Genomic DNA, 26,666 nt, shown 5'->3' with positions numbered 1-26,666 from the left:
TCAACAGCAACAGTCATATCAACAGCTTTGTACGGTAATTTTTTATCTACATAAAATCTATATTTTATCTATCTATATATCTATATATCTATATCTACATCTACACCACCTCCATTTTTATTAGTTCCACTTTTAAAATTTAACTCATAACCATCGATTTCGAAGTTTACCCCTTTCTCTGGTTTTATCCATGTCCAGAAATGGCAGTGATGTTAAATGGTGTTTGAAACTGTTTCAGATAGTCTTTGATATTACTAAACAAACGTCTGCTGTTATATGTATAATTGAAAAGGTTTCCTTACGTGTCATTTAGAAACTGAATTCTTCATCTGTATAATGTATATAATGTATATGTATAATAGGCACAAGAATTATCTAAATTGTGTAATAAGTTATTTTCTGGATCGATGGCATTCCCAATATCTTGAATTTTGTATTCTGTGTAATCCGCTGTGTGTAGTCCAGGTAAATACTTTTTGTTTTTGTCAGACATGTTATTGTTTTAGTGTTCATTCCTTTTGTGCCTGATACTTCTTTTGTACATGATCTTACACCTGAATTGAACATGCTATCTATATTTCTCCAGATCCTCCATACTCTTAATTACAGACACTTTTGCTTCTTCAGGAGTACCATTTGACCTAACAAAGATTTTACAGTTGGCTGTCCAAGTAGATCAAATTTTCTTTTGCTTTCTCAAAAAACAGGCCTCTCTTGCATGTTCTGCATTTTTCTTTGTCATTTAGGAAGACATCTGTACCTCTCAGCATTTTGCCTTGTTTAATCTCAGTATTATAGCTGGTTTAGCTTATTTCTTTGTGGGAGAGGATGACAGGCCTCAATATCATTTTTGTCCACTGTGATTCCTTTGGATTGCAAAAAGGTTGTTACCTGATGTTCGACAGATTCTTCATCCTGATCATTCACTTCATCTCCACTTGTAACCGCAGCTGCTCTGGCATATGATCTTGGCTTGGTTTTAAGCCCTGTGACAATGATATAATTGATTCTGCTGTATTGCTCCAACTCGTCAACTCTGTTTTCCAACATTTGAATTCTTTTATCCTTCTCAATGTTTAGGAGCTGCAAAGCTTTAACATCCTCTGCTAGTTTCATAACCTGGGAGTGTTGATAGACTCAGACCTGATTTTCAGCAGCCACATCAAAGCTTCACTAAGAAGCTTTTTACCAGCTCAGAAACATCAACAGAATTAAAAGTTTAGTCTCCCAGAAAGACCAGAAGAAACTCATCCATGCATTCATCTCCAGTAGGCTGGATTACTGTAATGGTCTTTAACAGGACTTCCTAAAAAGAGCATTAAACATCTGCAGCTCATCCAGAACGCTGCTGCTAGAGTTTTAACCAGGACTAAGAGATCTGAACACATCACACCAGTTTTGAAATCTTTACACTGGCTTCCAGTTTATACTGGTTTCTAGTCAGTCACAGAATAGATTTTAAAACCCCTCTGCTTGTTTAAATCCCAGAACGGTTTAGGCCCAGAATTCATCTGTGATATGTTCAGAGAATATAAACCTAGCAGAGCTCTTAGGTCCAAAGACTCTGGTCAACTAGTCCAGACCAGAGTCCAGACCAGAGTCCAGACCAAAGTCCAGACCAAAGTCCAGACCAGAGTCCAGACCAAAGCCCAGACCAGAGTCCAGACCAGAGTCCAGACTAAACATGGAGAAGCAGCATTTAGCTGTTATGCTGCAAACAAGTGGAACAAACTGCCAGTGGAGATTAAACTTTCCCCAAATGTAGACATTTTTAAATCCAGGTTAAAAACATTTCTTTTCTCATGCACCTATGCATGAAATCTGCATGTTAACTTTTTAACTTATCTTGCTTTTAATCATTTTAATGTAATTTATTATTTTATTGTGATTATGTGTTGATGCCTTTTACTATTTCTAAATATCTGTAATGTCTTTGTTTTATGTAAAGCACTTTGAATTGTCCTGTACATGAAATGTGATGTACATATAAACTGCCTTGCCTTATTTTTTTCTGTTGTTGACCAATAGCAGTCACTTCCTCTGTCAGCATGTCCAGTGACCTTTTAATTTCTTCCAAATCCTCAGCAACTACTATGCTCTTTTTTGGTGGTGGCATTTTTTGTAAATTAACAACGAGTATATAACTGATAACACCAGAAGAGGTGTAGCAGCAGCAGCAAACTGCCTCCGGCCTCACAGCAGCAGATGTATCACCCACTGTAGCAGCAGCAGCAGTGGGAAGAAGTTAAAAGCAAATGGGAGGAACTTGAGAGGAATTTTAAAGGAGAATGGAAAGTAAGGTAGAAAGAGCTTGTGTTGGTACTTTACACGCTACCTCACTGGTATCAGGTCAGACCCCTTTTTACCTTCAGCTGCTCTAACCCTGGTGAGATGGATGGAAGTAGGTGGTGGAAACCTTCCTCAGAGGTTTTCTCCATATTAACATGACAGCATCACACAGTTGCTGCAGCTTTGTCGGCTGCATCCATGATGAGAATCTCCCGTTCCACCACATCCCAAAGCTGCTCTACTGGACTGAGATCTGAGGCACAAATTATCTGAAAGGACAGAAAGTCCAGAGTTTCTTCATCCGTCCTCCTCTTGATGAAAATATGCTTTACAGACCCGGCGTCTTCAAATGCCGTATTTATACAAATCCACAGAATAGATGAGATTTATAGTGAAATATGGTAAGAAAAGAATCAGATTCTCTCATTAAACTGAAGAAAACTAGCTTGGCTGTTTTTACAGAATTGTGACGTATTTTTTTTCTTGCAAGCCTCTAACATTAAAAGGCAGGAAGCTGTTTAACTCCTGGAGACTGAAGAGCTGTTGAAAACGTGTTGGGCCTCCTCACACTGACTGCCGACCCGCCACCACTGTCTGGTGTGATGGGGAGCGTTTCACACTAAAAGCTTCTTTTCATGCTGTAACGCTGACCCACTGGTTCCACTGGATTTAAAACCGACGACGAACAAAACCAGTCCAGAGGTGTCACATTCTGATAAATTTATGTCGTTGCCATTGAAAAGAAAAACAGGGCGAGTAATTCCACTGAAACACCTTTACGACGTCTTAACTTCAGCACCTGTTTTACTCTGTCGCTTCCATGGCAACCGTTTCTCTGACAACAGAGCAAAAAGATGATCCATATTTCTAACAAGACCATTCATGTAGTCAGACCTGCTCTTTACTCTGATCCTGACTGGAATACTGGAATGAAAAGTAGTGATAACCTGAGCAGGAATCTAACACGTACAGATACTTTTCTTTGGGAGAAATGGACTAACTAACTTCTTGGTTTAGTGGCATTTTAAAGTAAACCTCTAATATAATGCTCTAAAAGCCATCCTCTTTCTGGTGCGGTTTATATTTAAGGCTGGACGGCGACTCTTAGATTTCCCTTCAGTGCTGCTGACGTCCCAAGATGAACTCTGAATGAACTCTGAACTTTATGTGGCGCTAGTGCTGTCAGTCACTTTGTTTGACTGTAGTCTTCAGCTTCTTCCTCCTCCTGGGAGATTTCCTTGTCCTGTTGTTTCTGTGTTTGTTTCTCTCTGTACAATCTGTGGAGACGATGTTCACCCGGTCGTCCTCGTTCTGATTCTGTTGGAGACTTTTTTTTTGATGTCTTTTCATTGTGACCTCGTGTCAACTCCGGACTGAAAAGAACTGAAGATCTCATGTGATCTATGGGCTTTTCTAGCTGGGCTATATATTTTTATGACTCAGCATCATAACTCGGCCACTTCATCAGACCTACCTGTTTAACTGCTTTTAACACAATATCTAATCTGCCAATCACACGGCAGCACCTGGGACTTTCACCCACAACCATCTCCAGGGTTTCCAGAGATGGTCTGAAGAAAACACCCAGAGCAGCAGTTGTCTGGACCAGGATGTCTGGTTGATGTCAGAGGTCAGAGGAGAACGGACAGACTGGTTGGAGATGATTGAAAGCCAACAGGAAATCCAGTCAGCACTGGTTCCAACCAAGGTCTGCAGGCCAGCATCTCTGGACCACAACACGTCCAGCCTTGAAGCAGATGGGCTACAGCAGCAGAAGACACACCGGGTGCCTCCTGCCAGCTAAGAACAGGAACCTGAGGCTACGATTCACACACACTCACCAACACTTCTCATCATGTGCAGCCGACAAATCTGCAGCAACTGTGTAATGCCATCATGTCAGTGTGGAGCAAATCTCTCAAATGTGTGAATGAATGAAGGAAAAAGAAGGTCCAAATGGCGAGCCTGATAAAGTCTACAATGCGCTTAATACAGTTATAATTAACTGGATCATTATTGGCTTTATCTGCGCATTTTATGTCATTTTAAAAGAGATAAAATATTATGTATTTATTGTTTTGCCAGAGGCAAAGGGGAAGTTGTCAGCTGACATTTTTCCGCTCCTAAAACCCTTGCTGCTGTGGTTTTGCTCTGAAGGCTACATCTGTTCTAGCTGCAGCTTAAACCAGTAATCTGCATTTCATCCTGTCCAGCCTGAACATCATTGTAGACCGAGGTGATGAGTTTAGCTGTGGATCTGTTAAACACAATGAACATGGGAGGTTACAAATGACTACATCAGCCTGTGTTGCGCACATTCACCATCCTTTATCCACTCAGAGGCACTCAACCAGTTTCTGTTATACTTTTCTGCTGTTTTAATCCCAAACTGAACTCAGTTAAACTGCTTCTGTAAAGTTAGCACCGCCACACCTTCCCTCATCACTCCACCCTGACTCCAACTCCCACCCCGTCGGTCCTCCAACTGTTCTGCCAGCTGTCTGTTTTGTCAGCACAACACCCTTAAAGCAATTACTGTATGAGTGGCCTCTGGAGTTCATCCAGAATATTCTCTCCTGAAGAGTTTAAGATAGCCAGGAAGCAAATAACAGACCACTGGGCTCATGAGAGTTTTAATAAAGAATATAAAACCCACTTTAAATAGCCAGAAATGGAGTTAAACTGATTAAATTGGAGAGGCGGGCATGAAGGAAAGGAAAGGAAAATAAAGGAAATGATTGAGTTCTCTCTCATGCTCACATACAGCTGTGAGAACTGTGGTCACATTAGAGAGGCATGACAAATAAAACATCTTTACATTAATAATCCCGATCAACAAGTGGAAGATTTTACATCAAGCTTTAAAAGTTCAATGAAAAGGTGAGTTTGTTGTTTTGGGGCCCTTAATTTGGTAGCAATGGTTTCTCCACCCAGCAGTTCTGGTTGGCTGGATCCTTGTGGGATCTGTCTCAGCCTGATATGTATCCTTCCTCTTATTTCTGAAGAAAAAAGTCAGAAATATCTCCTGTTCTCTTCATTCTTATATGCTCCTGTACATAATAAAACTGGTTACAGGATACATTTCTCCACATTTTCATGCCGTAGCTACTTTAAACTCAACTAGCAGCCTTTCTAGCCTGTTAGCTTAGCTAGCTTAGCTAGCTTAGCCAGCGCTAAGTAACATTATTTTTAGCTCCAAAGTAGAAATGTTGATTAAGTGGGTTGATGTGTTGTCCTTAAATACACCCGCAGAAAACTAAATTTGACATGGTTTCCCCACATTATCTAAAAAACTAATCTGGTGGCACTTTATAAGATTATAACTGCTACTTAGCTTCATGCTAACATTCGGTTAGTAGCCTTTCATAACATTAGAAGTTGTTCTTGCACAGGGACAAAATCTCTTCTAGAAGTCTGCATCTGGATGTCAATATTTTTAAAGGATGACTGATTTAACGGACTTCAGACTGGTGTAGTGACGCTGGTCCATGGATGTCTGGAAAGCTGTTCCTGTCCTCCTGGAGAGGGGTGGGCAGGGAGGGGCACCCTCTCCATCCCTCCAGCTCTGCTTTTTTTTCCTCCATCCTTAAAAAATCTATAAATGTTTCACATTTCTTTGTGGTCAGTCTGATTCCTTGTAGTTTGTCTTTATGCTTCATATTAGCTGCATCTCAAAGTTTTCTCTGGGCTTTATTGTAATTTTGAATGTTTTTATGGTTATTTTGTCTGCCTTTGGTGCTGTTTTCCAGCTCGTTTTAATTTGTCTTTTTTGTGGTTTTAGTGTTATTGCATTCATTTGTTGCCCAGTGGGCAGATTTTTCCAGCGGGAAATGGAGGCAGTTACTTGGCTCATGCCGTTTCTCACACCATTCAAGCCTAATCTAATTATCAGCTGATACACGATACTCTTTATCATGTTGAGTTTATATTTTTCTTTAAAAACATAAAAGAAATTCATAATGCAGGCTGTATCTTGAAGGAAGATTACCACAAAAGGTCTTGAGTGTGACCTCCTGACCTGAAATTTCCATGCTTCATAAATATTTTGTTGTGGCGTGATCCAGTTGCTTCCCAAGGCTCTTGGTTGTGTAACATCTATGAATTGGGATTTTGTTGTCCTTGTTTTCAATCAGAATGATGTTCAGATGGATTTTCTTGTTATTTTGTGAACAGATGGGTCTAACCCCCGTCCCCTGTGTTTCTTTTCTCTTTCAATCAGCAGAAACCAGCCACCAGATTCACAGTGGAAATTACAGCGGATATAAAGACACTCAAAACTTAGACGTAATCAGTTGTTAATCATTTTGAATATTTGCTTCTACATTTTACACATAAAAAACAAACAAACCTAAACATTTTGTCCCAGGGAATTTTAAGACCTGTACCCGGAGAGTATGTGTGAAAACCGCCTGGAAATATGAGAGGTCATTCTATCCTGAGGCATTGGCAAACCATTTATTCTACCCTGGAACATACCAGAGTTATGCAGGCAGGGGTGGTGGTGTGTGAGCAAGTGACTAACGCATCATTACTTTTTAAATTAGAATGATGTATTGGCTTTCTGAGGTGGGACTTCTGATAGCAGCAGACTGCAGAGGCAGTGTTAATCACATTTCAGACCATTAAGGAAACTTGTGGTAAGTTTGGTGAGACATCCAGTTCGTGTGTTCCAGTGTGGAAGCAGAGCTGTCTCACATGCTCTATTTTAAGGCGCGCGTGCATACTGCTGCCCTCCATGGTTTTAAAGAGAAGATGAATTCTTAGTTATCTAGTATTCAGAAGTAAATGTTGCTATTAAACAGCTAAAGTTTAAAAAGGTTGTGATTTCCAGACCAAACCAAACCAGAGGAAAAAACAGACCTGCTTGTTGGAAATATTAAAAATGCTCATTTCGTGATTAACACGTTTCAGTGTTTCTAATTGGCTTCTGGCGGCGATTGACAGCGCTCCCAGTGCATCTCAACCAATGAGCAGAAGGGAGGGGCGTGGCCTTTGTTACTGTAATCAATCCTCTGATCAAGGCGCGAGCGCGCGTGTCCCGAGCGCTCGTCCTCAGTCGCACCGGGAAGCCAGCCGACAGCGCGCGCGGTTTTTACTCAGCCTGACCGGAGAGGAGCATGGGGGAGAGATTTGTGGTGGTCCCTGTTGACGGAGGAGGGGCGGACCGCCTGGACGCGGCTGCAGCCGAACCGGCACCGGACACCGGCGGCAGCTGCGCCGGACCGGGACCGGGAGCGGAGAAACAGGCGTTGGAGGACTCCGTGCTCGTACCTCAGGACTCCGACTTTGTGCCGATCCTGGAGTACAACCGGGAGCCTAATAAGTACGGTAAGACTCCCGCCCCAGACTCCGTGTCCCACTTCTTATCTCGTGTCACCGACCGTCCACCTTCCAGGGGATTAGACCGGGATCTGCGCGCTGTTTGCGGGACGAACCTGCACGTTACAGCCGCCAGATAAACGTGGACTCTGGTAAAATACTAAAACTTCATTTAAATAAACACTTTCCTCACGATTACTGGGTGATTTGACGGTTTCTAAAACTAGTTGGAGGTAATAAAAGCACAAAATCTCTACTGGAACTTAAGTCGTCTAAAAACTGTTTGCAGCAGTTCTTCTAACAGCTTTATTAAAAGAAAAACAAATTAATTCTACTATTTCTACTCAGCAATACATAGCTGTCTTCCATCTGGACCTTTCAAGTTTTCTTTTCAGGTTTTATTCAAGTTTTCTTATTATATTTCTTAGTATAGCTTTTCATTACTGACAGCAGAGCCGGCTGCAGGTTTTACTCTCAGGCTTTTAGGTTTGATGACTGAGAGCTTCTATAGCAACAGGTTGGGAGATGATGGCTCGTTCAAGCGTGCACAGTGACTGTTTGTTGACTTACTGTGGGCTTGGACAAGCAGGTGTGTGTGTGTATTGATTGATTAGTGGCGCATACACAGGTTGCTGATTCTGCTTTGTGCTGCTTTCCACTGGCTGAGCTCATAGTTTAGATTTTCTGTAAGAAAACAGCAAGCACGAGTCAAACAGAGGTTTTTATGTGTAAAAAGGGAAGTAGGAATAATCCAAAAACCCCACAAACATAAAGGAGGGATGGACGTGATGGTTGTGAATCATGGTGACGGAGGAGGGTGTAAAAATGTCCCTTTGGATCTCGGACAGCCTGAAATACTGGAAAGGTAACAAGTCAGTTTGTGGTCTGAAAAAAGCCACAAATGATTTTTTAAAAACTTATAAAATACCCTCAGCGGTCACTTTATTAGGTACACCTGCCTATTTATTAACACCAATATTCAACCAGCCAATCACACGGCAGCATGTAGTCATGTGGACGTGGTGAAAACCTGAAGTTCAAGCTGAGCATCAGAATGAGGAAGAAAGAGGATTTAAGAGACTTTGAACATGGTTGCTGGTCTGAGTATTTACTGGGATTTCCACCTACAACCATCTCCAGGGTTTCCAGAGATGGTCTGAAGAAGAGAAAACATCCAGAGCAGCAGTTGTCTGGACCAGGATGCAGCAGAAGACACACGGGGTGCCTCCTGCCAGCTAAGAACAGGAAACTGAGGCTACAATTCACACACACTCACCAACACTGGACAATAGAAGATGGAGAAACGTTGCTGGTCTGATGAGTCTCCATTTCAGCTCCACATTCAGATGCTCGGCCCAGAATCTACTGGAAACATCATGAAAACATGGATCCATCCTGCCTTGGATCAACGCTTCAGGCTGCTGCTGGTGTAATGGTGGGGGGAGATTTTCTTGGTCCACTTTGGTCCCCTTAGTACCAACGTGGTCTGGTTTAACCAGCACAGCCTACCTGAGTATTGTTGCTGACCATGTCCATCCCTTTATGACCACAGTGGAGCATCTTCTGATGCTACTTCCAGCAGGATAATGCACCATGTCACAAAGCTCAGATCATCTCCACCTGCTTTCTAGAACATGACGATGAGTTCACTGGACTCCAACGGCCTCCACAGCCACCAGATCTCAGTCCAGTAGAGCAGCTTTGGGATGTGGTGGAACGGGAGATTCTCATCATGGATGCAGCCGACAAACCTGCAGCAGCTGTGTGATGCTGTCATGTCAATATGGAGAAAACCTCTGAGGAAGGTTCCCACTCAGCAGCAGACGTGTGGCCGGCGACATGAAGAGTAATACTTAGACTTCAGAAAGCTGAATAATATAAAATAGTTGATGTGCTGATTTAATCAGGAATCCAACAGATACAGAAAATATCTGCACTTTATGTAAGATGGAAAACTACATATTTACCGGATTTGTGTGACAGAAGTGTTTTCTGGGATCGGTGTGGCTGAATTTTGGACAGAATAACCTCAGTGGAGCGACGGGCGAAGCTCAGCCAGCAGCGCAGCAGAACTCTGCTTCACGTGGTTCCTCGTCTGGAACTCGGACAACATGCCAGGACCTGCGCTTTCCTGTTTGCTGCATCGTCTGAATTTCATTCTGCATCGACTGAGCTGCTGGGAGGACAGGTGTGCACGCGGACCTGCACCTGATGCCATGTGTTCAGCTGGTGTGACGCAGCGAGGCAGACTTACATGGACCGGGGCTGTAGTAGGACCAGAGGAACATGGCGGTCCGGTGGTCGCCGCTCTGCTGCCGCACGTGTTCCAGAGTTAAAGCCGATTAGACTTTATTATCAATATATTTTTCAGCTTTTCTTTGGTGGACGTTGGAGGCTCGTTGTTCATTCTGGGTGGTTCATAGCAACGTTTTGTTTAATAATTCCTTCTTCTTCATGTCTTGTTGCACATTTGTACTTCTGGCATTTTTCCTTTTGGACTGGATTTGATTTATTTTCATCTAAATGTATTTTATTTATTTGCTTCAATTTAGCCTTTATGCAATTATTTTTTATACTATTTTTATTTATTCATTGTTATTTATTTAATATTTAATCATATTTCATTTCAGTCCTTTTCTAGTTTTTTCTGTATTTATTGTTCATAATTTAGTGTTAACTTGTCTGTATGTTAGCTGAACTGAGGGACGCTCCCTGACATGGATGGTGTGGGACTTTCCAGAGATGTGCAGGACTAGTTAATACGACTATATTTAACAGTCGTCTACTCTTTGTTTGGGGCAGAGTCCGTCTCATTGCTCAGAGGTGCAGAACCGTTCACAGCGCTGCCGGCGTGAGCTACAGAGGGAGGAAGATGGACGTCAGCTGGTCAGAGCGAGGCGGTGGAGCCGAAGGCTGTGAGAAGCTGCTTGTTTAACGGTGAATCTCCAGTTTGGTTGTTTTACCACCGCTGGGTACAGGGAGGCCCAGATCGGAGGTTCTGGCTTTCCTTCCCGCTCTAGCCTGAGGAAACGCTCGACTTGCCCTGAGCTGGACCACTTTCTGGAAACGGGGCTTCAGGGAGAGACTCCAGCCAGCCCAAGTTCAAACCCGGCGTCGCCCAGACCCGCTTCCTCGTCTACCTCCTGTACAACCACACGAGCCCACACCCTGATAAACCCACACTGGACATAAAACGTCATGTGTGGAGGAAGGATGTCGAAGAAATGATCACCTTTCTACAGTTATTGTGATTATTCTGCCGGTTGTTCCAACGTAATCCGTAATCCAGATAAAACCCTCAGTTTGGGTTGTTCAAAACTTTGGAGTAGAATCCAGATAAGTTTATCCAGGAAAGCAGGATTATCCTGATCCAGCAGAGGGAGGATTACCAGGCGGACTTCAGGAAGAACCTAACAGCTGATCAAATAGAACTTTTTATTGGCTGCAGATGCTTATATTTGTATTTGGCCCGTGACTTGTTGAAGCAGGTTAAAGAAGGTTAGCATAGGGACGGGCTGCTGTTAATAAATAAAGAATAAAATGCGACATGAAATACACCCCAAACACACACAGCGATCCATCCTCCTGCTGCTCATCGCTGCGTAATCAGAAAGAACCTGTCCGAAATAATAACGATCCGTCCCTCATTCTGGCAGAAAGCCAGAGGTTGGGCCGCCACGCGGAGCTCTGGAGCGTCGTCAGAGTCCGCCTGGTCGCCGTGTTGAGCAGGACATGCATGTACGTTACATGTTCCCGTTGTTCCACCCGCTAGTAGTTAATGATGATGATGGATTAGCTTCATAAAGCGCTTTACATTGTGTCCATTATTCATTCACACACACACACATTCACACACCGGCTGGAAATCCGGAAAAAGGGGATTCAGGGTGATCCAGTTCTAATTCGCTTTGAGCAGGCGGTAAAAGTGAGCCGGATTACGTGATCCGCCGTCCCGAAAAATGGGATTCCCAAATCCGGAGAGCTTTTATCCGGATTAAATCTTTAGAACAAGCGGCCTCCTCACACTCCTCACACTCCTCACACCCCTCACACTCCTCACACCCCTCACACCCCTCACACTCCTCACACTCCTCACACCCCTCACACCCCTCACACTCCTCACACCCCTCACACTCCTCACACCCCTCACACTCCTCACACCCCTTACACTCCTCACACCCCTCACACCCCTCACACTCCTCACACTCCTCACACCCCTCACACTCCTCACACCCCTCACACCCCTCACACTCCTCACACTCCTCACACCCCTCACACCCCTCACACCCCTCACACTCCTCACACCCCTCACACTCCTCACACCCCTCACACTCCTCACACCCCTTACACTCCTCACACCCCTCACACTCATCACACCCCTCACACTCGTCACACCTCTCACACCCCTCACACTCCTCACACCCCTCACACTCCTCACACCCCTCACACTCCTCACACTCATCACACCCCTCACACCCCTCACACTCGTCACACTCCTCACACTCGTCACACCTCTCACACCCCTCACACTCCTCACACCCCTCACACTCCTCACACCCCTCACACTCCTCACACTCATCACACCCCTCACACCCCTCACACTCGTCACACTCGTCACACCCCTCACACCCCTCACACTCCTCACACCCCTCACACCCCTTACACCCCTCACACTCCTCACACTCCTCACACCCCTCACACTTCTCACACCCCTTACACCCCTCACACTCCTCACACCCCTCACACTCCTCACACTCCTCACACCCCTCACACTCCTCACACCCCTCACACTCCTCACACTCCTCACACCCCTTACACCCCTCACACTCATCACACCCCTCACACTCCTCACACCCCTCACACCCCTCACAACCCTCACACTCATCACACCCCTCACACTCGTCACACTCCTCACACTCGTCACACCTCTCACACTCCTCACACTCCTCACACCCCTTACACCCCTCACACTCATCACACCCCTCACACTCCTCACACCCCTCACACCCCTCACAACCCTCACACTCATCACACCCCTCACACTCGTCACACTCCTCACACTCCTCACACCCCTCACACTCATCACACCCCTCACACTCCTCACACCCCTCACACCCCTCACACCCCTCACACTCATCAGACCCCTCACACCCCTCACACTCGTCACACTCCTCACACTCGTCACACCTCTCACACCCCTCACACTCCTCACACCCCTCACACTCCTCACACCCCTTACACCCCTCACACTCCTCACACCCCTCACACTCCTCACACTCCTCACACCCCTCACACCCCTCACACTCATCACACCCCTCACACTCATCACACCCCTCACACCCCTCACACCCCTCACACTCGTCACACTCCTCACACTCGTCACACCCCTCACACCCCTCACACTCCTCACACCCCTTACACCCCTCACACTCCTCACACCCCTCACACCCCTCACACTCCTCACACTCCTCACACCCCTCACACCCCTCACACTCCTCACACCCCTCACACTCGTCACACTCCTCACACCCCTCACACTCCTCACACGCCTCACACTCCTCACACCCCTCACACTCGTCACACTCCTCACACCCCTCACACTCCTCACACCCCTCACACCCCTCACACTCCTCACACTCCTCACACTCCTCACACCCCTCACACTCGTCACACTCCTCACACCCCTCACACTCCTCACACTCCTCACACTCCTCACACTAAGGTCTAAGTTTTATTTATGCCAACAAAATAAGGAAAAATTAAATGAACCAAGAAGTCTCATTCCCACTGAATCCTACACAGAAACTCTGGATTTGTCTCGGAGGAAACCGGTGGACAGGCTCCTGGACCTGGACCTGGACTGGGGAGGCTTCTTCCTGGAGACCTCAGTGGAGAACGTAGAAACTGGACAAACATCCAGCGAGCTGAGCAGGGTAGCTGCTGTTCAACATTGAACCATACGGGAACAGGAAGTACACGACGGTGGACGTCTGACTGACTGACTGCTGCACACGGACGACTAAAAGCTGGAAGACCGACCGGAGCCGAACGTGCTTATAAAAGGCATCAAACTGCTGAATTTTTACCTTCATATGAAAAGCTGGTGAAAGGAGCTGCTACCTGACGTTTTGTGTCTGGTCTACAGGCTGGTGAGCCGTCAGAGCGACACCTGGGTCGTCTTCTTCTTCTTCTTCTTCTTCTTTTTATTAAAAGTGACAATTGAAGAATCTTTACAGTTAATTAATTGCAGCGTTTAATGCTGTAGAGGTTAGTAACCCTGACACCCACAGTGTGGAACAGGTGTCCCTGTGGGGATAAGGTATTTTTTATCAATATCGATGACATCACAGCTAGTCAGCCAATCAGTTTCTAGCTGGCCTGACGAGTCGGTTAAAACGTCCCATCTCTAGTATTTACTGCACAGCAGGAGCCGTACATCCCGATAGGATCCCGTTTCTTCCTGCAGAACTTCCTTTTATTGGGTTTGTGTGATTCAGTCGGTACGTGAGCGATCGGCCGGCTGCTTTACTTTTACAGTAATATTTTCATTGATCAGCTTTTTCTAACCTGAATTCCTGGATGGTGAAGCTGACGGCAGAGCGGATAATGAGCGGAGGTAATGTTGGGATGGTCAGGCTTTTTCCATCACAGAGGAACCACCTGCTCTATTTTTAGTAGCAGCGGGTGGCTGGTTGCATACCAGCGGCTCTTCGGTAAGCTCCTTTCATTTTAAACTTTCTTCACTGTCAGTGTGTAAAGGCTCTTAAAGAAGCAGGTTCATTTTTACAGGAGAAACCATGTTTTTATTCCCAACTCTCTAAACTGTGTAAATTTTAGGTTCCACATAGTTCAGGGGGTCTTCATTGGGCCTTTTTATGATCACACCCATTATAAATGAATAAAGGATATTTGGGCTGGGACGTTGTTTTCTTCTGCTCAGGGTTGTGAAACCGACGTTTAAAGACAGATTAAGTGTCACACACTGGAAGGAGGAAGCCGTGGTGTGGTGAAACTAACAATAGGAAGGAACTTGCTGTTTCTGTGAATCGCGGCTGTTTCTTGGTGCTGACTCGCCCTTCTTAAAACCCTGATGGGGATTCAGTAAGGCTGCCGTTCCTTGTTGAGTCGTTGAGGCGACGCCTCCCTCTCAAGGAAAGAAAAGCTGGCAGATTTAAACTCCATGTCACTTAATGCAGAGTGAGAGTGTTTTTATTTCTCATGTTTCACACTAGATAAGCTGTGTGCTTGGAAAACAAGGGATGTTTTGTCATTTTGATCTTCAAAAACTGGAGAATGGCCAGATTTAGACATTAAATCCCTAAAAATCAAGCCTTTTTTTGATGTTTTGTTCTTATTTGTAAATGTATGAAGAAACTCAACTCTTATTATTCCAGGACAGCCTCAGCTTATGAACGTATGAATAGATATAGCAGCTTAAAATGCTTGGAAAACCTCCGGAGATCAGCTAAAGGGTAGCTATCCATCACTTTTACCCCATGGAGCTACACACCACTGCTCATGAGAAACTGTTGACAGTTGAAGCTACAACACCAGAGAGCTGGTGGAGTTTTAACCTAAAGACTTGAGGAATGTATGAATAATGACTCAAACCCACATCAAGCACACAACTTGAGGTGTGGCTGATCAAACGAAGTGATTCCAGTTATCGATCCGTTCAGCTGGAAATTGGGATGTTCTATTTTAACGGCTTAAAGACCTGCAGGAGAAACGACGTGCCTGTGTATCTGGGTAGAAACTGAGTGAAAGTGAAACCTTAAACCCACCAGTGACCTTTTTAACAAATGTCTTCTTAAAATAAACAAATCAAAGCTGATGCTCTGAAAACGGCTGGACACCATTGTTGTGAGCATTGCGTGCGAACAAGGAACAGCTGGAAGAAAGACCCACCACAGGACCAGCAGGACTGGGTTTCACGGAGGCCCAGCTGGTGAACGTGTGCCGACAGCCAGCGAGGCTCCAAATAAAGCCGAGGGTGGCACATGACACGCAAGGTGCATGCCTCGCTCAGGCATGCATGCAAACACACACATGCAAACATAAAGCGAGGCGAGGAGGACGTTGTTAATATTTACTGACCCAGTCAGTCATATCTCATCCCAGTTTACCCTTAAATTATAATTAAAGCTGTGTGTGTGTATTAGTGCTCTGTGTTATCTGTGTTTTTAGACAGCCTTGCTCTCCTGTTTTATTACATTTCTTTTCCCAGCTGGTCTGTTTAGAGCTCGTCTGCCTTCACATCGAGATTCTCAATATTTAACTCGGCTCAGCTTTATTTATATTAAACTGTATGAAAAGTTCCTTACGGAGTAAAAACGAAATCAGAGGACACAAAAATAAAACAATAAAAATTAAAAGCCAGTTGGAAATAATGGTTGTATAGTGGTGAAAACAAGAATTTAAAATAAAATGGCCAGAGAGCACAGAAAGGTAAAAACTCTTTTACAACGACACAGTTCTGGTTCTGGTTCTGGTTCTGGTTCGGAGTCGGCCTGTGTTCACACTAGTTTAACCACAACCAGAAAGCGAGTAGAGGGAGCACAGAGGAGCCCAGTGCATCATGGGACGTCCCCCAGCAGCCTCGGCCTCTAGCAGCAGGACTAGAGGATGGATCAGGGTCACCGAGCCAGACCTGCTATGATTAATGAGGAAGAAAATGTGAAGCCTGATCTTAAAAGTAGTCTTAGAGAGCGTAATCACAGAGCACATTGGAGACTTAAATGCAGCAGCTCACCTGAACCCAGTCATCAGCGGCCAGGAAGACACAAAGCTTGTGTTTTGGTTGATTGGTGTTTACATGTTCCACAGAAAGAATCACAGCAGCATTTCTCAGTGAAGCATCCACACAAGCGTAAAGACATTTCCAGGCTTAAACTGTCCTGAGGCGGTCCTGCAGGGTTTGGATGTTTCCTGCTGCAGCGGACGTCAGTCTAATGAATGGCTCATTAGAGCAGGAAACATCTAAAACCTGCAGGACTGGAGGACCTACAGGAGTTGGACACCCCTGATCTAGGATCTCTTAGGCTCGGTTAAACCTGGTATCCAGATGAGTCCCTGATGACCAGATCGCATGTGGACAGCGAGTGTTTGGGTTCACAGGTTAATTGAAATCTGCTGGAAACATCATGAAAACATGGATCCATCCTGTCTTGGATCAACGCTTCAGGCTGCTGCTGGTGTAATGGTGGGGGGAGATTTTCTTGGCCCCCTTTGGGCCCCTTAGTACCAAGGTGGCCTGGTTTAACCAGCACAGCCTACCTAATTCTCGTCATGGTTGTGCAGTTCCGAAGGGAAAAGCCGGAACCCGAAGGTGGACCTGGTCCAGTGGGCGGAGCCGGGGTGTCTGCCGTGTGCATGGAAGCCTTGATGGGTCTGAACGGGACTCTGTTACAAACCGTGTTTACAAGAATAACAAGAAAGTTACTTTGAGTTTAGGATCAAAACGTTAACAAAACATCACAGGTGGTGTGTGTGTGTGTGTGTGTGTGTGTGTTATCTCACCATGACCATCCACTCTAACATGGTTTTATAGCTGGTAGGTTTTGTGTCGTCAGTTAAATCTTGACATGTTTGCATATTTAAACTTCAGGGGTTCCTGCTCTGTTGGTCTCTAGCTTCAGTCGTGGTTATTTGAGCTTCTCCGTGTTAAAGGCCCTGAATCTGGCTGAGGTACACGGCATTAAATGATCAGGAAAAGCCAGGACAGCTTGTGTTAATATGCTGCAGACTGACAGACAGACAGGGCTGCTGCTGCTTCATGGACGTTATGGGAAAAATGACATAATTTTTCCGCTGATGCTTTGGAGCTGGTGGGGGGGATTTTCTGGCTCCTGGGCATTAGTAGGTGCGAGGCATGTGCCGTGAGTCATTGTTGTCTTTGATTACAGTAAATACTGTTGCAGGATAAAAATAAGACAAATAAGGCCCGTGGAGTCTACGTTAGCTGTGATGTACTTGTTGTCTAAAGGACATGTTTTTGGTTATAATGCTCCTAAATGTAAAAACGATTTCTTCTTCATGTGTCCGGGTGATTCACCGTTGTCGACCTCTGGTATTTCCGAGGAGAAAAAGCAGCTGCATGCACGGCGTGGAGTGAATTTTAGATGTCAGAAATGTGATGAGACGTATTGTTGAGTATCATATTCTGCTTGTCTCTGAATAAAAGCCCGAGGCTAACATCCTTAACCCCCACTGTCAAAGGGACCTGAATGGCTCGAGTAAAGGAGCAGCGATGCTAACAGATGTGGTGGAAGCCTCAGACCTTTCCAGCCTGAGCTGTGTGGCCAGAAAGAGCTGAGCTTATGCAACACCTGAATCATTTCTCTTCTAAACCTACTCATGCCTGACATTTCTGTCCAGCTCGGTGCCACTTTAGCTCGTCAAACTTGTTTTTATGGGACGTTATAAGAACTAGATTTATGAGTTTGAGCATTTTATTTTCACACCTTACGTAACGATGAGGAAATGATGGTGAATGAATGGGCCACCGTTGGTTGATCACATAGAACAACACCAGAAACAAAAGGATCACAAAACAGAAAACTACGTTTATAAAGCAGACAAAACAAAAAGAGCTTTAATCCTTAATTATTCCTGGTTATATTTAACATACTGTAGATTGAATTAAATACAGAAACTGTGAAAACTATGGGCACCATACATGATTTATGTTTGCCATAAATATATCCTTATGTTTGTAGTTGCGTCTGACTGCCACCAACTAGGTTTTCATAACTGCTGACACGGTGTTGGTCTCCGTTCCCGAATCCAGGACACAAGTCGTACTCGGACATGAGGAAAGCCGGACTGAATACAGTCAAACTGCTTAGAAAACAGGTAAATAATAATCATTCTGATTACTGGGAGCTGAAAACGAGTTAATAGTAGAAGAAGCTGCTTTAGAAGAAGATTTGACAGCTTTTCATGGTGCAACCCACATCTTCAGCTCTGCTGCTCATCCCACAAACACAAATTTACAGATTTTCCAACAGTATGAAATTTATTACACGAAGCTTTGTTACAACAAAGAAATGATATCAAACACGAATTTACTGACTTCTTCGGCTCCATCCACTTCTTAAAAGAAGGTTTACTGAACATTTACAGTGAAGCTTTACAAGAACCTCGGCAGGATTTCCTCCCAGAAGCGGCGACTTCTTAACAGCGGAGACACATTTTATAGCTTATAGCTGATCCGCTGGGGGGCCGTGGTTCAGACTTGTCGGTGGTCGGTCTTTGACCGCATGTTCTTGATGCGATTGTTGTCCAGTGGTTGCAGACAGCACCCTAAGAAATCACTCTAAGAAATCCTAATTTCTTCGTCTGCATACCTGGCAACAGCGTCATCTGTCTCCTTTCATTGTCCGGCTCTGTGAGTGCAGGTCCGAACCTGGCTCCCTCTTCTCTGTTTGCAGTCACAGCTGGAACAGTCTGCTTTTTCCTGACTGCTGCATACCCGTTCAGCAAAAAGCATGTGTGTGTTATCGATCTAAAACTGCCTTCTAATGAAGCTGGCACTGCTATCTCATGATACCATCCACAGGGCTGAGATCTTCAGTCCTGCTTCAGATCACAGGTTCGTACTCTTAAAAACACACTAAATGTTAAGCCCTGTAACTTAGGTTATAATAGTGGCTAAAGCATAAAGTCGTGATGCATGAACAACAACATCCTTACAGATAACCATCTCTGCCACTCTTGGGTCAGTGTCAAATTAATGGATCATTAAGAGGCTTATGCAGAACAATTTGATTTGAATCAGGTGTGTTGCAGCAGGGAAACATAAAAAACCTGCAGGACACTGGCCCAAGAGGTCCAGAGTTGGTGATCCCTGATGGAAAATATCCATGTGTTACTGGTGCATTTCCACATGTGACCAGCAGGGGGCAGCAGAGTGTCGTTATTGCAGTGCTTCAGGAGAGGAACGAAGCAAACGAACAGGATTAAAGACTAAAGGGGTGAAGTTCTCCCTGTGAGATTCTTATTGCACTTTTCCAGGTTATAAAGGTTATTATGACAGCAACCATTAGAGCTGTATAGACTTCTTTTATAATTTCTGTTGTTCCCTTAAAAGAATAATATAAAACACCAAATAACGCGGTGAAGTGTGGTTTAGTTCTGAGGTCAGGCAAAAGTTATCGGAGTGAAAATGTCTGAGTATGTTAACTACAGCAGTTTCATTTATACAAGGGGTGTTAAACATAAGGCCCAGGGCCCAAAATCGCCTGCCAGAGGGTCCAATCTGATGAATTAAATAAGTGTAAACATTACAAAGAAGACTTTAAGAGTCATTTCTTAAAAATAAAAGTAACTTGTAGTTCCTAATTTGTCCATTGAAAGTTGTAATTTTTTTTATTTTAATATTATTTATTTACAAGGAAAAGGTATAATTTAATATATTTTTCATAGATTTCACTTCAGTTTGTACTATGGGGTGAATCCAATCAGGTGGGCAGAATTACTACACAGAAGTGGAATCATTTCACACGTTCCTCTAATCTGAAATACTGTTTTTCAGTTTAAATGTTTAAATGTGATTAAATGTTTTGCACCTTTTATTTTTTTAACACATGTGCAAATGATCAGCTGAGGCAAAATATAGTTGAAACCACACTGTTTCTTTGTTTTCTTTAATGTACTTCTTTCTGCTAAAACAAAGCGAGAAGTTGGGAGTTTTGTCGTTTAAAGGTTAATGTGCTGTTATTTTACTGCTCCAACCCATGTAAAATTAAATTGTGCTGCATGTGGTCCATGAAGACACCATGCTTTACACCCTTTGTGTGTTTTAAAGATGAACTTTTTTGTGAGGATCAAAATTGAAACGGAAGCAATGAGGAGAAATGTTGAGTTATTTAGGACAGATCACTAAAAGAAAGTCCAGGGAGCTGCATGGCTGAAACCAGATGGATCGACTCTGAAAGGCAGACATGTCCGTGAGGAGGACGAGCTAATCTGTGTCCTTCACTCTTCTTGGAAGCCAGACTCCTCTGATTGCCCCTGAATAATCGATCAATACTTCTATTCTGAGATGAGAAATCTGAGCCTGCAGGGGAAAAGTTCCATCACTTTAATTCCTGTTAGTCATGCAGATCAATGGATGGTGCATTTACATGATACCGATACAGGGTGCAGCTAAAGTTGGCTTAGCTTGGCTAGTATTGTTCTGCAGTGCAGCCTCTTGCATGCAACGTCTCCCTGACTGGAAATAAGATGGCGTCTTTCTCTGCTCAGAAATGGAACACAATGCATTTGTAATGGATTAGTTTGCTACGGAGGCTGCTGCTGAACGATGGCAGAGTGAACCTACCAGAGCTGGTCGTCGTTTAACAGGCCGAGCGAACCTACCAGAGCTGGTCGTCGTTTAATAGGCCGAGCGAACCTACCAGAGCTGGTCGTCGTTTAACAGGCCGAGCCAACCTACCAGAGCTGGTCGTCGTTTAACAGGCCGAGCCAACCTACCAGAGCTGGTCGTCGTTTAACAGGCCGAGCCAACCTACCAGAGCTGGTCGTCGTTTAACAGGCCGAGCCAACCTACCAGAGCTGGTCGTCGTTTAACAGGCCTAGCGAACCTACCAGAGCTGGTCGTCGTTTAACAGGCCGAGCGAACCTACCAGAGCTGGTCGTCGTTTAACAGGCCGAGCGAACCTACCAGAGCTGGTCGTCGTTTAACAGGCCGAGCCAACCTACCAGAGCTGGTCGTCGTTTAACAGGCCGAGCCAACCTACCAGAGCTGGTCGTCGTTTAACAGGCCGAGCGAACCTACCAGAGCTGGTCGTCGTTTAACAGGCCTAGCGAACCTACCAGAGCTGGTTGGGACCATTCACACATCATCATATTACATCAGTTTTCTGCATTATTACTTGTTAATAAATTCAAACCCACAGTAACTCCAGCTGTCATTGAAAACTCAGCTACTAGGACTGTAGGAAAAAATCAAACATGGCTCTCCTGCTCAGAACCCGATCGTTCTTAGGATTTTTAACTCTTTAAATGCTGTTTAAAGAGTCGTTTGATTTTTGGATTATTTATTACAAATGGAATATTTTCCGTATAAACATAAGGAGGAGTCAACCACCACAAAATCATCAACCATCAATATTTTCTCTGCTCAGAACCACCAAACTGCCCAGCATGTTAGGATTTTAACCCTTTAAACGCCTGTTTTCTATTTGAATGGTTAATTATGAATAATTATTGGTGGCGATTACAGTCTTGGATATGTTGAAAATTAGCAATTGATGTGATGGCTTTTAGGTTTTTTAACGTAGCGTCAGATCCCCGCCAGTTTCCATGAAAACTTCATCTTTTCAAAGAACGGGTCAACTTCTGGATGGATGTCCAAACTTTTGCCTTGCCCCTCCTTTTGCTTTTTCTCAGCCATTTTTTGTAGTAATTTAATTGTGTGAAATCATTTTCTTTATCAGGTTATGTAATAAATACCCTTGTATTCCTCTGCATGTCTTGTGTTAATCCTAATATCGTGAAAAGCACCTCAAGAGCTGCTTATCTCCCAGGATTTCAATAATTTGGTAAACTCTAACAAAAGAGACAGTGTCCTTGTGGCCTGGATGCCCTGTGAGGCTTTGAGAAGCAGCCTGCAGCTACATCACCACCCATCCAACGAGCTGTGAGGGAACGGCTGCTGGCTTTGTTGCGCTTCGCGTCTCATAGAACCGACAGGGAAAGCTGCTTTACATGGACCTCCAGCTACCTGCATCTGCATCACACCTACTTACTGGAACTATGAAGTGCTTTAGGGTGGACCCTGAAAGCTGGAGCAGGAACCTGGAATTTCATAAATCACCACCACTTGGGGTGCTTGGGGCTCGCTGTCCTCTGGTCCGCCTGGGGTGTCCCCCACGGGGCATGGTGTGTGGGTTGTGTGTGGCGTGACTGTGTGGTGGTGAGTGATTGTGGGTGCGGTGCGGGGGAGGGTGTGAGTGTGGGGTTATATGGGGGGCAGATTGGAGTAGGTGGGGAGTGGGGGGAGGGGGCCGATAACACCCTGGTTCCCGGGGTGTGTGGCTGGAACATCGGGGTGTGTGCTGGCCTATGCGGGGTGGTTGTCTGGGGGGGCCTGGTCCTCCTAGGCATGTTGCGGGCCCTCTGCCTTTGGGGGGTGGGGCGGCCGCCTTTGGGCTCCTGGGGCCCTGGGCCCTTCGCTTAGGCTGCCCTGGGTGGCCGGTCCCTGGCTGGGCCAGCGGCTGCTGATCTTGGCCCACTGGGACCTGTGCCCCGGGACCGTGGGGGGCTCTTGCTGGGGCTCTCCTCTGCCGCCCTTCGGGTGGGGCTGGAGTCGTCTTCGTGGTGGGGTGGCATGGGTTGGTGCTCCGGGTCTGCTGCTGAGGACCCGGCCCAGGCCCTGGTCTGCCTCTGGCCTCCGTAGAGGCGAGGTCGCATTTGCATGATCTCACTTACCACTCTTCATCACTGATCACTCCTCTTCCTCATGCTCTGCATGCTGACACAGTCACTGAGTTGTCCAGTGGGTTTTAATACTAAGCGATAATTATAAAAAAAAATTTTTGTACTTTTCCTGTGAGTTAGTATCTGGTCGCTGTTATGTCTTTTTGATTTGGTTATTATTTAAAAACTCTTAATGACTAGCAGCCCTGTTTTTTCTGTGTGTGTGTTTCTGCTTTTGTAAAAGTTGTAGGAAACTTTCTGGTGTGTTCATGTACAGGTGTAACAGTTTGTTGTCTGGTGATGGTGTGGATTGAAGGGTCGTTTTCCTTCTGTCTGTGATCTTTTTGTCTCCTTTCTTCTTTCCCTTTTGCTCTTTTTGCTATTTTCCATCTTTTTCTTTCCCCTCCGGTCAGGTCCAGCAAGATTACATAGATTCCGTGATTCAAAGTAAATAAATAAATAAATTAATCAGATTATCAAGAGGAGCCTTACCCATAGGCCCCCCCTTGGCAGAGCAAATTTGTTCAGCACGATACAGCAACCAGATTATCATTTTGCTGCTATGATGCTGGACAAAAAAAAAAAAAAAAAAAAATCACCACCACAGACACTGTATAGTCGAGTCGCTAACTAAAGTTTAGTTATTGACTAGTTAGCTGCACTGGAAAATCCAACAAATGGGCTTTATTAACAAAAAAAAATAATAATTTGTTGCCTCAAAAAATGGACTTTTTATTAACTGGGATGACTCAGCAGAATTAACTGGAAGGACTCAAGTTTGTAGAAGTTAAATGAACCTGATAAATCGTAGTTTGCTGGAAGAACGTGTTTTAGAAGAAACTTGATGTGATTCAAATCATTAAACTGTTTTGCATCAATACACTGAAACAAGGGTGAAAGGTTAATTATTTCTGATATGAGATGAGATGAGACTAAAAAATTTTTGGCTGAGAAAAACTGTTTCCACGAAATGACATGAAATTAACTTCTGACCTTTTGTTCTTGCTAAACAACTTAGTTTGAAGAGAAACTGAGAAACTAGTTTGTATGACTGGAAAATGGACACAACACAGCTAATTATTCAACTAAAGTACATTCATTATTCAACCTTTTGTGCACCAAAGTTCATATGACTTAAGATTTGTATTATTTAACATCTGGATTAAAATGAAGTTATATCCACTACATATATTCGCCCCCCGGTGGTCGCTTTAATTTAGTCCCCTTTTACATCTTTAGAGATCAAAAATGTCCTCTCCCAAAAAGCGCTATAAAATATTCCAAATATTTTTTCCTTTTTTTCCTCATTTTACGTCAGTCCTAATCAAAACTACCGAATATGTAATTGCTCAAGTCATTGCACTGTAAACTAGCTGCTTTACCTAAAAACATGCAAACTCGTTGCCTCAAACAAATGAACTAGAATGGTTTTACTAGAGTTGTGCGTCTTTACTGGTCTCATGGTTCGATTAGGTTGTGATTACCTTGTGTTCGATTTGATTCAACAACGCATCACTTTGTGTTGCATCCTCAGTTTTCTTTATTTCCGCACATCACTACTTCATTAATGACAAGCAGTCAGATAATTATGAACTCTGTTCATTTCTAGTTACTTCAGAAATCAGTCTGAATGTCCCGATACTGACAAACATAAACATGTAAACTATTATGTTAGTTTCAACTTCATTACTGAACTTTATTTTTCAATTGCTAGAAAATCAGTAGCGAGATGTCATGCAGTGAAGCTGTGTGTTGTCCCTTCAGCCTTTCAGTCAGTTTAGACAGAATTTGGATGAAGATGTTTTGTTCTCCTTTATGGCCAGAAAACATTTACCTGTAAGTAGGTAACGAGGTTGTGGGAAAAACAAACTTGATAAATTTAACAAAAATTAGAAAAGATGCTTCACAAAATGTTAGTTTAATTTAAACACACACAATGATTTTAAGTCTGACTTAGATTGTTCTTGCTTTGCAGCAGGAACTCGGTGTTCCTGCCGTCTCGGTGCAGCAGCGTCCTGGATGACTGGTTTCACACTCCGGGATGAGCAGCAACCGCAGAGCAGAGCATGTTGTCTGCACCGTAACTATGGCGCTGATATGAGGTCACTATGGAGACCAGAACATGTTGTCTGCACCGTAACTATGGCGCTGATATGAGGTCACTATGGAGACCAGAGCATGTTGTCTGCACCGTAACTATGGCGCTGATATGAGGTCACTATGGAGACCAGAACATGTTGTCTGCACCGTAACTATGGCGCTGATATGAGGTCACTATGGAGACCAGAACATGTTGTCTGCACCGTAACTATGGCGCTGATATGAGGTCACTATGGAGACCAGAGCATGTTGTCTGCACCGTAACTATGGCGCTGATATGAGGTCACTATGGAGACCAGAGCATGTTGTCTGCACCGTAACTATGGCGCTGATATGAGGTCACTATGGAGACCAGAACATGTTGTCTGCACCGTAACTATGGCGCTGATATGAGGTCACTATGGAGACCAGAACATGTTGTCTGCACCGTAACTATGGCGCTGATATGAGGTCACTATGGAGACCAGAGCATGTTGTCTGCACCGTAACTATGGCGCTGATATGAGGTCACTATGGAGACCAGAACATGTTGTCTGCACCGTAACTATGGCGCTGATATGAGGTCACTATGGAGACCAGAACATGTTGTCTGCACCGTAACTATGGCGCTGATATGAGGTCACTATGGAGACCAGAACATGTTGTCTGCACCGTAACTATGGCGCTGATATGAGGTCACTGTGGAGACCAGAGCATGTTGTCTGCACCGTAACTATGGCACTGATATGAGGTCACTATGGAGACCAGAACATGTTGTCTGCACCGTAACTATGGCGCTGATATGAGGTCACTGTGGAGACCAGAGCATGTTGTCTGCACCGTAACTATGGCGCTGATATGAGGTCACTATGGAGACCAGAACATGTTGTCTGCACCGTAACTATGGCGCTGATATGAGGTCACTATGGAGACCAGAACATGTTGTCTGCACCGTAACTATGGCGCTGATATGAGGTCACTATGGAGACCAGAACATGTTGTCTGCACCGTAACTATGGCGCTGATATGAGGTCACTATGGAGACCAGAACATGTTGTCTGCACCGTAACTATGGCGCTGATATGAGGTCACTATGGAGACCAGAACATGTTGTCTGCACCGTAACTATGGCGCTGATATGAGGTCACTATGGAGACCAGAACATGTTGTCCTGTCTGTTAAGCTGAAGCTGGTTTCCTCACACCAGGAGCTTTGGAGGTAGAGACATGGAAGGAGGTTTTTCCCCCTTTGTTTAAAAACAATTTATAATTAAAAAAATGTTACAAAACAAGAAGATAAAAGAAAACTAAAGGGGAACATTTAAGATATTTAGCTCGGATGACTGGAAAATGGACATGACAGTTTGTCTGAGAAGAAGTTTGTCTGAAGCTCATATAACTAATTTAAGATTAGAATTACTAACAACTGGATTAAAACTAGGCATTATCCTCTAGATAAATTCTGTTAACACCAATCTTACATTTTACAGCGTGTGACTGCCTGCTGATAATTTCTAAGAGAGATTTTAAACTTGGGTTTAAAAGATTTGAAGCTCG

General features: G+C 44.4%; 1 protein-coding gene across 3 annotated transcripts in view; it reads left to right on the top strand.

Annotated features, from left to right (window-relative positions):
- Nucleotides 1–7,344: 7,344 nt before the first annotated feature.
- slc12a7b (solute carrier family 12 member 7b) overlaps nt 7,345–26,666 on the top strand; it is a 76,059-nt gene continuing 56,737 nt past the window's right edge. For 2 of the 3 annotated variants that reach the window (XM_041968845.1, XM_041968844.1), the window contains exon 1: nt 7,346–7,617. In XM_041968845.1, the coding sequence (XP_041824779.1) occupies nt 7,407–7,617 (211 nt within the window). In that variant the 5' untranslated portion in view covers nt 7,346–7,406. Of the gene's footprint in view, nt 7,618–26,666 lie in introns of all 3 variants that reach the window. The other variant, XM_041968847.1, reaches the window with a different exon arrangement.

Source organism: Melanotaenia boesemani, chromosome 18 (genome assembly GCF_017639745.1).
Source record: "Melanotaenia boesemani isolate fMelBoe1 chromosome 18, fMelBoe1.pri, whole genome shotgun sequence".
Taxonomy (NCBI): domain Eukaryota; kingdom Metazoa; phylum Chordata; class Actinopteri; order Atheriniformes; family Melanotaeniidae; genus Melanotaenia; species Melanotaenia boesemani.
Note: the sequence above shows the minus strand (reverse complement) of the source record. Positions and strands in the feature narration are given on the sequence as shown.